This window comes from Brassica rapa, chromosome A08 (assembly GCF_000309985.2).
Source record: "Brassica rapa cultivar Chiifu-401-42 chromosome A08, CAAS_Brap_v3.01, whole genome shotgun sequence".
Lineage (NCBI taxonomy): Eukaryota > Viridiplantae > Streptophyta > Magnoliopsida > Brassicales > Brassicaceae > Brassica > Brassica rapa.
In genome coordinates, this window is record NC_024802.2 from 17,919,862 (window position 1) to 17,930,753 (window position 10,892).

At 37.9% G+C, this 10,892-nt stretch overlaps 2 protein-coding genes and 1 pseudogene across 2 annotated transcripts; 1 reads left to right on the top strand and 2 right to left on the bottom strand.

The window, feature by feature from the left end:
- Positions 1–1,760: 1,760 nt before the first annotated feature.
- On the bottom strand, positions 1,761–3,466 carry LOC103835357. Its single transcript, XM_009111511.3, has 2 exons — positions 2,692–3,466; positions 1,761–2,305 (listed from the first exon to the last, which is right to left on the bottom strand). The coding sequence occupies exons 1-2, from the start codon at positions 2,890–2,892 to the stop codon at positions 1,970–1,972; spliced, it is 537 nt and encodes a 178-aa protein (XP_009109759.1). The 5' UTR covers positions 2,893–3,466; the 3' UTR covers positions 1,761–1,969.
- Positions 3,467–4,240: 774 nt separating this feature from the next.
- Positions 4,241–7,893, bottom strand: LOC103835358 (annotated as a pseudogene).
- A 673-nt stretch (positions 7,894–8,566) lies between these two features.
- Positions 8,567–10,684, top strand: LOC103835359 (zinc finger protein CONSTANS-LIKE 15). Its single transcript, XM_009111513.3, has 4 exons — positions 8,567–9,418; positions 9,551–9,718; positions 10,012–10,250; positions 10,376–10,684. The coding sequence occupies exons 1-4, from the start codon at positions 8,672–8,674 to the stop codon at positions 10,476–10,478; spliced, it is 1,257 nt and encodes a 418-aa protein (XP_009109761.1). The 5' UTR covers positions 8,567–8,671; the 3' UTR covers positions 10,479–10,684.
- Positions 10,685–10,892: the final 208 nt, after the last annotated feature.

Genomic DNA, 10,892 nt, shown 5'->3' on the forward strand with positions numbered 1-10,892 from the left:
CCCTGTAGAATTAGAAATAGCAAACTATGTATTGTAATAAGCATTCTTCTAATGAAAAGCATGAGATATAAAATTGCAAAAGCCTAGTTCAGGCCTATGGTAGACTCGGATTACCGTTTTCTTACACTTTGTCATACGATAGTTAGATTCTCTAGAACCGATCTACTTTGTTCATTCATATACAATGATATCTGGACGAGTCTAATAATTCTAAATTTCCCTTATGATTCTATTAATACCACATTCGTGACAATCTATGCTTTATTTGTCCTTTCGTCTCTTCACGCGTTTTTGGTTGTATATGCACACACAACTCTTAGGCCAACATCTATGTTTCTGTACCAATTGTGATTTTCTTGCTCAAGCCTCTCATTGGGCTATCAGCTATGTTCCTCAGCTGTGTGACATTGATGTGTTTTTATCTATTGATACGTTTTCATCCGCACAAGCATGTGAAGCCTCTAAATGAGACTCAGTGTATTCTACTAATAAGCTAATTTCAACTCTCGAACATCTTGTAGGATTAACTAAAAGTACATCTCCTTTGTTTCTATAGAGAAGAAAAAACGTGAAAAGTTTCACAAACTACCAGCTCTCGCTCCTCTTTTGAAGGTGGAAGCAGCTAAGAAAATAAAAGTCAACTAACTACTTAACAAAATGAACCAAAAATAGTTAAATACACAGATGTCCAAGAGTTGACATTAGCTCATAAGCGGACTTTTTATTAGCAAGCATTTAATGTAATAGTTTTTACAATAAGTGTGACTTTAAGTTTTTTATTTTGTTTCAAAATAAGTGTTATTCTATAATTCTAATGTAAATTTATACATTAAATCTATTTTTTACTCTTTTAAATAACCAATAGATTTTTATTTAAATTATTTTTATTTAATTATTCATATATTAAATAAGAATATATTAGTCTATTATACAATTTTTTTAATCTCCGTGAAAAATGTCAAAATGACACTTATAATGAACCGGAGGAAGTATTAGACATAATTAATTATGAAACTTATGATGATAATTTAAGTAATTACATTCATTGTCTTTCAACATTTTTAGCAAACTAAAAACGCAAACTAAAAATCCAGCTATATCTCCACAAAAAATAAATATGTCTGATGGAGTATTTTATATATAAACTATTTTTGTCAATGTTTACTAACGGTAATACTTTATCCATTTCAAGTTAAATGCTTAAAATTTTAAGAAAATTATAAAATATTTAAATATTTAGTTTTTATCCTTATTTAATTGTTAAAAAATTAAAAAAAAATTATTGTTTCTAAGTTTAATTAGAGGCAAAATAGATAATGTGAAAATTGCATTAAAATCATAAAATGACTTTTATTTTATAAAAAAAATTACTCTACAATAACACTTATTTAAAACGGAGGACTTATTTTTTGACAAAAATGGAGGAATTATTAGTTAAGTGTTTGTGATTCTAAAGTTGAATTAAGTTTTCTCTCTTAATTGTTGTTTTAGTAATCTTTATTTTGGTCAAAAGACTCAAAATTAAAATGGGAAACAAAAGGAGCAGAAAATGTGGTACTCACATGCTGCAATCATTATGAATTTTTCCTTCCCACATAGAGCGCGGGTGCTCTTAAGTCCTCTTATCTTTCATTGACCCAATTTTAAATGTTTTTAGTGTAGCAACTGTCCCAAACATCCCCTATGAACACTCAACAATCTCTCCTTTCATAACCAATCGATTTTTGTATCTCACAAATGTACAAACTCCATACAAAACATGCATGCTACCACCATTCTAACCCTGATTAATGTTTTTCATCTGTTGTTTGAAACATTGCCTTCAAACCTCGTGTTAATGCGATTGAAACAGAACACGACCAATACTTTATACATATAGAATCTATGAGATGAAAAGGAGAGTAAAGAAAATGAAAGAAAAACTAAAAGCTTATGTGAAGAGACTGAAAAGAAATGAAAACAAAAACATTTAAGGAGAAGCAGAGTGAGGTCGATCAAAGTGGAGAAGCTGAGCTGCACATTTGGGGCAATCGTTTAAGAGTTTAGGTACCATGAAATACATATAACAAGCTTTGCAACCAGCAACCGCAAGAACTTGTTCTTCTTCCTCTTCTATGTGACTCTCCCTTGATGACTCTGATGAAGACTCTTCGCTCTCATAATAGGACACGCTATCTTCTTCTGAAAACATAGTTACATCCGACTCTCCACTGAAATCATCTGCATTGTCGTTGCTAACCGAGTTCCTTGGATCTTCCATCACCCTCATTCCGTTTTTCCGGTTTATGTAGAAAATCTCTCCTGTCTAAACATTAAATACCACCTTCATACATCAATATTCCAAAGTAATAAATAACTACTTTGCGTTAAGAGAAGTGACAGAATGATTCTGCTTTCCTTCCTTGCTCCCCAGGTCATGAGACAAAAACAACTTGGACTATATTTTTTTCAATGCGAAGCTCTCTGGTAAAATATACAAGAATTCCACTAAAAAAAAAACCAAAACAAAATTTATTTCACAAAGAAACAACATAGAGGATAAATGTCAGTTAGGGTTTCTCTTTTAGTTATGAAAATGAAAAAAAAAAACTTGGGAGCATTTAAAGACAATAGAGACAAGGGCTGATGTAATAAATGCAACATCAAACAAAATAATTCAACTACAAGGAAACAAATGAAGTTACTCTCTACCTTAAGATCAAGACACTGTTCCAAATGTGAAGGAATAGATATGTGAGAATTAAGCTCCAACGTTCTATCCAAGATCGGGACATGATCTTCTCCGCTCTCGTCCGTCAGACCAAGCTCATCTTCGAAACTCCTTATCTGGTTACTCAATGAACAATTCTGCACCGATCTCTCCAGATATTTCGTTACCGTCGCCATATCCATTTTGTTTACCCACTCTTTTGTTTTATTCGATCGAATTCACTCACAGGAATGCTTCAAAAGCAGAGAGAAGGAAGAAGAAGAGAATAAACCAAATAGAGAGTTTTGACAAATATTTAAGGTAGAAAACAAAAACGAAGAAACACTCTTTAATTAAGGCAAAAAAGTCGTAAGGAATAGTTTTGGGAGTGGGATTGGTACACGCGCCGTATGTCTAGGAGCGCGTGTGGATTGTTGGGTAAAGAGAAAGCTGGAGGGCCGTAGCTGTCAGGCGCACAACGACCACTGAGTCTCGACGCATTTTGGTTTTGAATGGGAGATGGGCCAAAGGTGGAAGACACACCTATACGTACGATCCACCTTCTACTCTTCCATTCAACATTTTGTTAAATCAGAAACTGAACTGCTTAATCTAATAATAAAATATTAATAGACTGTTTGCGGTTCAAAATTTGTGAGTAAAATCAATGAACCACTATACACAGTAGTTACACAGCTCTTGCAGAGTGTTTTTAGCGGTTCCTTTATTTTATTTTTTTTATTTATTTTGTATAATCTAATTGTTTATTATATTTTAGAGTTTCTTTTAAGTACACTAACTATTTAAATATTTTATTTTGAACTAACTAGTTCAATTTATCTTTAATATATATTGAATTTATTTTCCAACTCAACTTTAACTTTAACTAATATATATAAAATTTATTTAACTAATTTTTATATGTCAATTCAGTTTAACTTACATAAATAAAACATAATTAAATAAATTTTAAAGTTAATATAAAATACTATTATAAGTAGATATTTTAAATTATTTGTGACAACATATATAATTTATTTATAAAATATATTTAATGACAGCTACTTTTAATTATAAAATAATTAGTAATATATATTATTTAAATTTTGTACAGTACTTTGAACCACTTTTTATCTACTTTCACCATTCAAATATATGTTTTGGACAGCTAGATCCGCTCGATCCACACTTGTACCGCTAGATCCGTTCGATCCACTCTTGTTCCGCTTGATAAACTACATCCGCAACGCTTGAACCGCTTTTCCTATTGATAGCATTTGTCGCACGTCCGTGTGATAAAAGAAGGAACATATGACCATTTCTACACGAGCGGGTCATGCGCGTGACAATACATTATCATCATGATTTCGGTTGGTGGAAAGTGTTAACTGTAATCAGAGGATATATATTTATTTTTGTACTTTAATAAGAACTCAATCATTCTAAAAGTCTTCGTGGATCTAGACACTACGACTTAATCAATGACATTAACTTGTTCCAGAGTTTACCTCTATTCTTAATTTCTTATGTTTTACTGAAAAGAGGTGAATCTGATCATGCATTCTGCATCATTTTACCTTTGATTAGTTACCTCGTGAAAAAACAGTTAAAACAAAAGCAGAACACAAAACATGTGTAGTAGTTAAAGCAGTTTCAAGGTGATGGATGATGACAGAAGATAAGAAAAGTAACGGTACCAGAGACGGACATTATAGCAATTGGCAGAATACACTAAGGAATGATTTAGTCGTCTGTGTAGTTGACAGCGAGATCCCAGTAGTGTGCGACACCTGCATCACTGAATACTTTCTTGGCAGCTGATTCCGTCAAGCACTCTTGTACATGAAACCTATGGAAACTCTGTTTCGCAACGCTTCCTTGCCAAGCCAACCAGCACTTGTTATTTTCACTATTCTCCTCTTCGTCTTCATCTTCTTCCTCTCCTTCCTTATCATCCTTCTTCACCGCCTCTTCCCAGTTTATCCGCTTCAACATAACCTTCCCGTATCTCTTTATGGCTTTACTCTTACCCTCCACCACAATCACACTCATTTCATCCGTCATCACGCTACACCCTGTCAATCTGTTCTGTCTTGCATTCATCTCCACCTTGAATCTAGCTTTAGGATGAGAAAGCTTGTTCACCTTGTACACCGACACTATCGTCTCCAGCGTTGTTGTTGGATCGTCGAAGAGCTTCCTCTCTTTCTTCTCACGTTTCTCTGCAGGAGTTAGCTTCCTTGCTGTGTTCCTGTCCACGTGAGCCTGCTCACGTTCGGCAGCTGCTGTGCGGATCTCCTTTTCAAGCTTGGTTGGGTCCTGTGTTGCTTCAGGCCCAAGAACCTTCATCAGGTTGCTCATTTTCACCTTTGCTTTTGGTGGTTCAAGCAAACCTTGTCTGATCATCTCCTGTTTCTCCTTTTCTTTTGATAGACGCCTCTGGGTTCGCAGCTTCTTCTGTTCCCTCTTTGTCAGTTTAAGAGGCTGGGGTGGTGGAGGCGCTGCTTCTGCAGGTGGCTCTATGGGACGCGGATGCTCAATGTAATGTGTGAGTTTTTCTATCTTCAGGTCGTTATCGGTAATGACACCATCAGCTATGTCGCCATATATGCCACTGGTGAGGACACTTGCATCCCTGAAAGAGAAAATAAAAATATTATGAGCTAAGACAACCCATCATGAAAAGGGGCCAAAAATCACAGCACAAAAGCCACCCAGATAAATCTGCATCAAAGAAGGGAAATCAAGTGGTTCACATATCATAGGAGATTCATTATTACCACTTACCATATTCTACTAGTAATCACAAGGTGGTGTCACAAAAGTGTACAAAATTTCAGAAGCTATATGCGGCAAATTACTGAGTAAAATGAGCCACCACTCAACAAAATGCAATATTAGGTATACATATCCAGACTAACAGAAATGGGAGAATAATTCAAAAATAGACACGAATAACACTTAACAAACAGGAACAGAAGCTACTCCTTATGGTTATTAATCACTTTCATCCTATACCCTAGAAGTTACACGTTCAGTTTGATAGCTGTAGTATGAATTTGTTTTCCTCATAGTTATGCCATCTAAACTTCATCAGATGAATATTCGAAACAAACGGCACAGCACTAAAAAAAAAAAAAGCAGAGTGAGAAAAATTACGTACCACCACTCAACATCTGGGATTACTTCCTTGGGCTTCTCTTTTCTCGGGGCACGTTCGGATACTACTATCAAATTTGGATTGATACCATCACTGGCCTTAGCCAGATGGGCTTGCTTCACCTTCAGTTCTCTTGCTTTTGCTTCACCAAATTGACTCTAAATCAAAGATAAAGAAATAGACACAGTAAGACCTCTGTAAAGGCCAGCAATAATGAAATGGCTAAAAAGAATACATCAAAGAAAATACAATGCATACCTTTAACTTCAGACTCTCAGCATCCCTAGTCCATTTGCCTTCCTCAACAAACTCAAAACTCATACGTTTTGGTCTCAAAATCTTGTTTTTATCAATTCCCATCCTTGGATCAAAATGGGGGTTTTCTTCTGGATTTACTTCCAATTGGGGTTTGAGAATCTGAAAAGCATCTTTCTTCTGTTTGTTGATGTTAACCTGTAAACATCCAAGTAGTATATTAGGAGCTCGATCCCCAAAAGAAAAACATAGAAAGCTTGGACACTTAAATTAACTTTACTGACCTTTAATGTACTAAGATTGCTTGGTTTAGTCACACTAATCACATTCCCATGTTCATCTATCTCCCTTCCAAGCGCATCCACACGCAGAACAGGGGCTTGGCCGGTTTCTGTGTAACAGCCATTGTCTCTGTGGGTGCCTGTCCTGAGAAATAATTGAGAGCTGAAGGATCATGACGGAATGTCATCTTTGCTGCCAACTCCTGAGCTTTCCTAACAGCTTCAATGTTGGAAGTACTCTCAGGGCCAGGGAAGACAGCATGTGGCAGTGCTGAAGCAGAAGATGTTCCTGCAGAGACAGCAGGAGTGGTAGTCGATGATTGCACTCTGGTATGTGGACTACCTTCTGAAGTTGGCTTAGTACCCTGGTTCATCTGCGTCAGAGAAGAGAGAAATAAGTTTATCAAACAACAAAGTTCCAAGAGAAAGAATGAATGCAAATGTCCAGAATATCTACAAATCTTACCGAAGAAAGCTTCTTAAATCTATCCGCAATTCCCTTTCCAAGCTCTATGGCTTTCTTAGCTTTCGCTAATGCATCAAGAGACGACAAGATTGCACTACTTCCCCAGCTGTTGACGATGTTCTTCCATCTGTACTAGATTTTCCATGAACCTCATGAGACCTGACATTACTAACTCCCTTATTTTCATCCTTTGTAGATATCGAAGATACCTTAGTGGGCAGGGTTTGTCTAGGGGCCAATGAAGTTGTTTCCAATGCAGTAGAACTATATGAAGCGGCGCCTTCCTGCACAGAGACAAGAAGATACAAGCATCACAAACACAACTTTGAATATCTTTGAGAAATCTAAACGCAACCAACCACAAATCTACTGAAACTGAGCTAACAAAGAAACTATTTTTGATCAAAGAAACTGAGCATAGAAACTCACAATCTCTCCGTTCATGGCCCCAGAACCCTCAGCTACATCCTCAACGCTGCTTCTCCTCTCACTACTCCCATCAGCAAACCTAGGTTTCTTCTTCCCTTCCCTATTCACATTCTCTTCCTCTCTCTCTCTTTCCTCTTGCTCCTAGCTTCCTTATCCTTAGACCTCTCGTGATGCCTATCTCTATCTCTACTCCCTTCCCTGTCCCGACCTCTATCCTTACCGCTATCTCTCTCTTCCTCCCTATCGTCGCGCCTTGACGGCCGATAATGATCCGAATCGCGACGCTTCGAGTCGCCATCGCGATCACGGACTTGGTTCCGGTGTCCGCCTTCACGCTCCGGCGAACGATCCACACTCGAATCACGATCACGATCGTCCCTGTTGCTCCTTGAGTATCTCTCGTTTGCCATGGCGATTTAGGGTTGTTCTTCCTCGCAAGCTGTTGTTTCAAATTATAAACGAACCTACCACCGCGGGTAAAATACACCGGCGGAATCTATAATGGGCCTAAGCCCGTTTATTAATTTCCTTTTTGAAATTGTTTCTTTATGGGCCTTATTAACTTCCTTTTCAAAATTATTCGTTAATGGGCCTAAATGTAGCTTCTATGTAATTTGTTTTCTCATTTTCTGTTTTTTTTCTTCTATGGATTATATTTGGAATATTTTTATACTCGACATAATGCATCTTTGTTTATCGACGTCACTTTGTTTTTCACATTCAATGGATTGGATATCTTGAAAAATATCTCACGATAGTTATGTGACATGTGCTTTTATGTAGCACACATAACTCTTGCCAACAACCGGCCCTACAATGAAAGATGACATTATCAGATTATCTCATCGACAATATGATTTGATTATATATGTATAATATATAGTTACGTTGAAGTTAGAACAAAAAAAAAAGTTTTGAAATGTTTGTAAAGAGAAAAAGAAAGAATAATGATTCAATACGTTACTCTATATTGGTAGTGATTGCTATTCAAGGAATGAGCTAATTCTATAAAATCACGTGCTTTAATCCAACTTTCCCCTAATAGATTACAAAAAAAAAAAAAATTAAAACAAAAGGTGAAAAGTGGATTAGATATTTTCTCAAAGATAGGATTCGGAATTCTACAGGCTACAGCCGTCATAATGGCAATACCCTCAGACCTCAGTACACCGTTAGATCTAAACACTCTTGATCTTAATAGTCTATTCTATACACCGCAACACAGACGATTACAACCCAAACCCTACGGTATTTAATTAGTACAATAATTAGTTGAGACAGATACAGCTTGTGTCCTGTCTTATTGACTCCAAAAGATTTGCTTCGAAAATGGAAAACGTGTTAAACTGAATTTGATCATCACTCCAAAAATAGTTTCTCGAGGAATCATCATGAGCAGCAGTAGCGAGAGAGTTCCGTGCGACTTCTGCAACGAGCGAGCGGCGGTTCTGTTCTGCAGAGCCGACGCAGCGAAGCTCTGTTTACCCTGCGACCGCCACGTGCACACCGCGAATCTCCTCTCCAAGAAGCACGTGCGGTCTCAGATCTGCGATAACTGCGGCAGCGAGCCGGTCTCCGTGCGGTGCTTCACCGACAGCCTCGTCCTGTGTCAGGAGTGCGACTGGGATGTTCACGGGAGCTGTTCCGTCTCCGACGCTCACGTCCGCTCCGTTGTCGAAGGGTTCACCGGTTGTCCTTCGGCGTTGGAGCTTGGAGCGTTGTGGGGGATCGATCTTGAAGGGAGGAAGGAGGAAGAGAAGCAAGTGCCGGTGACGATGGAGAGTTTTGGGATGGAGTTGGATTCGTGGATCTCTGGATCTGACGTTTTGCAGGAGCTGGTGGTTCCTGTTCCCAAGAAAGGTGGATCTAGCTGCGGGAGGTATAAGCAGGTGTTGGGTAAACAGCTTGAGGAGCTGCTCAGGAGTGGTGGTGGTGGTGTTGATGATGGTGAGTGTGATGGAGAAGCGGGAGAAGAAGGGAATATGGTTCCGGAGATGCAGGAGAGATTGGGATGGAGAAGAGATGAAGAGGAGATCAGTGGTGGTGGAGAAGTGAACCAGCAGCCTCAAACGACGTCGTTTACAGCTTTGCTGTGGAATGCTGCTAATACTAGTGATGGCCAGAGACAGAGTACTCAGGTCTGTCTCTCTCTCTCGGAATTAAAACAGTTTAGGTTTCTCTGTGAAGTGAGGATAAGTGATAGATTGGTTTCCTTAAGGTGCAAAAAGAAAGTGTTTAGGTTCTTAACCTGTGTCACTGTGAACTTGTAGATTTGGGATTTTAACTTGGGAAAGTCAAGAGAACCCGAGGACAGTAGCAGAATGAAAGCTGCTTATGTTACAAACGATGCTGCTTCATTCAAAATCAACAGCTTTGTTGAAGTCAAGAAGAATGATACTTGTTCCACTAAAGCCAAAGGTGTTAAAGAGATTTTCCAGGTAAAATATTTAGCTACACGTTATTATTAACCTTTGTCATTTAAGTATTTTCCAGTTGACCCATTACAGTCTAACCTTTGGTGAAGCCTTTTTCCTAAGTTTTTTTTTCTTCTAATAAATTGTGTCCAACACTTGAAATCTAGTAAGAAATACAATACAAGTTCGCTTACCTCAGATTATAAACCAATGCCAACCATTTGTGGCTTGTGATATCTATGTGTTAACCAACATATAATTAATCATAGATACACAATTATTGTGAGTGTGTGATGCTGATTAGGATTCTTTTACAGGATGACTACAATCAATCTACTTCAGGGCAGGTATTAACGTGTGAGAGCAACAATCTTCCTATTACCTTCGGCTCCGAGAAAGGTTCAAACTCCTCCAGTGAATTAAATTTCACTGAAAACATTGGTGGAACTAGTTGTAAGAGTACAAGACGAGTGGCAACCAAGGCTGATCTGGAGCGGCTGGCTCAGAACAGAGACAATGCAATGCAGCGTTACAAAGAAAAGAGGAAAACACGGAGGTAAATGCTGCCTGCTTTTTTCTTACCCCTTTGATAACTTTTCTATAGATCAGCATCTCCCACCCGTGAGCTAACACCGTTTTACGTTTCTCCCTTTGTCTTAATTGAATCTTTGGTACCGACAGATATGATAAGACCATAAGGTATGAATCGAGGAAAGCAAGAGCTGATACAAGGTTGCGTGTCAAAGGCAGATTTGTGAAAGCTACTGAAGCCCCTTATCCTTAGGTTTCCTATTAGCTTAGGGACTTTTATTTCTACTTCCTCTGCCTCCTCGTAAATGTATATAAGATCGGTCTCGTTTCTTTTGCGTTTGTTTGTATGTCCCTCTTTATGTACCTTGGAAACTTCTCTAGTTGGAAAAGGATTGTTTCTTAAACTAGATGTGTACTGTTTCCTGGTCATTGACTGGTCTAAAGATGTTTGGTTAAACACTCCTTTACCAGTCAATGCTACACCCGATGTAATAATGGCTAGTACTCCTATATTACCAACACAAGTCATTTTTTACAGTTATGAATTGGTTCGAATAATAGCGTTTGTGGTTTGTAGGTGGCTGCATGGTTCTTGTTTGGACGGTATCTAGCAATAGCGAATCTACTATACTTCGTAGTGAATCACTAGATCAAAACCTTCTTACCA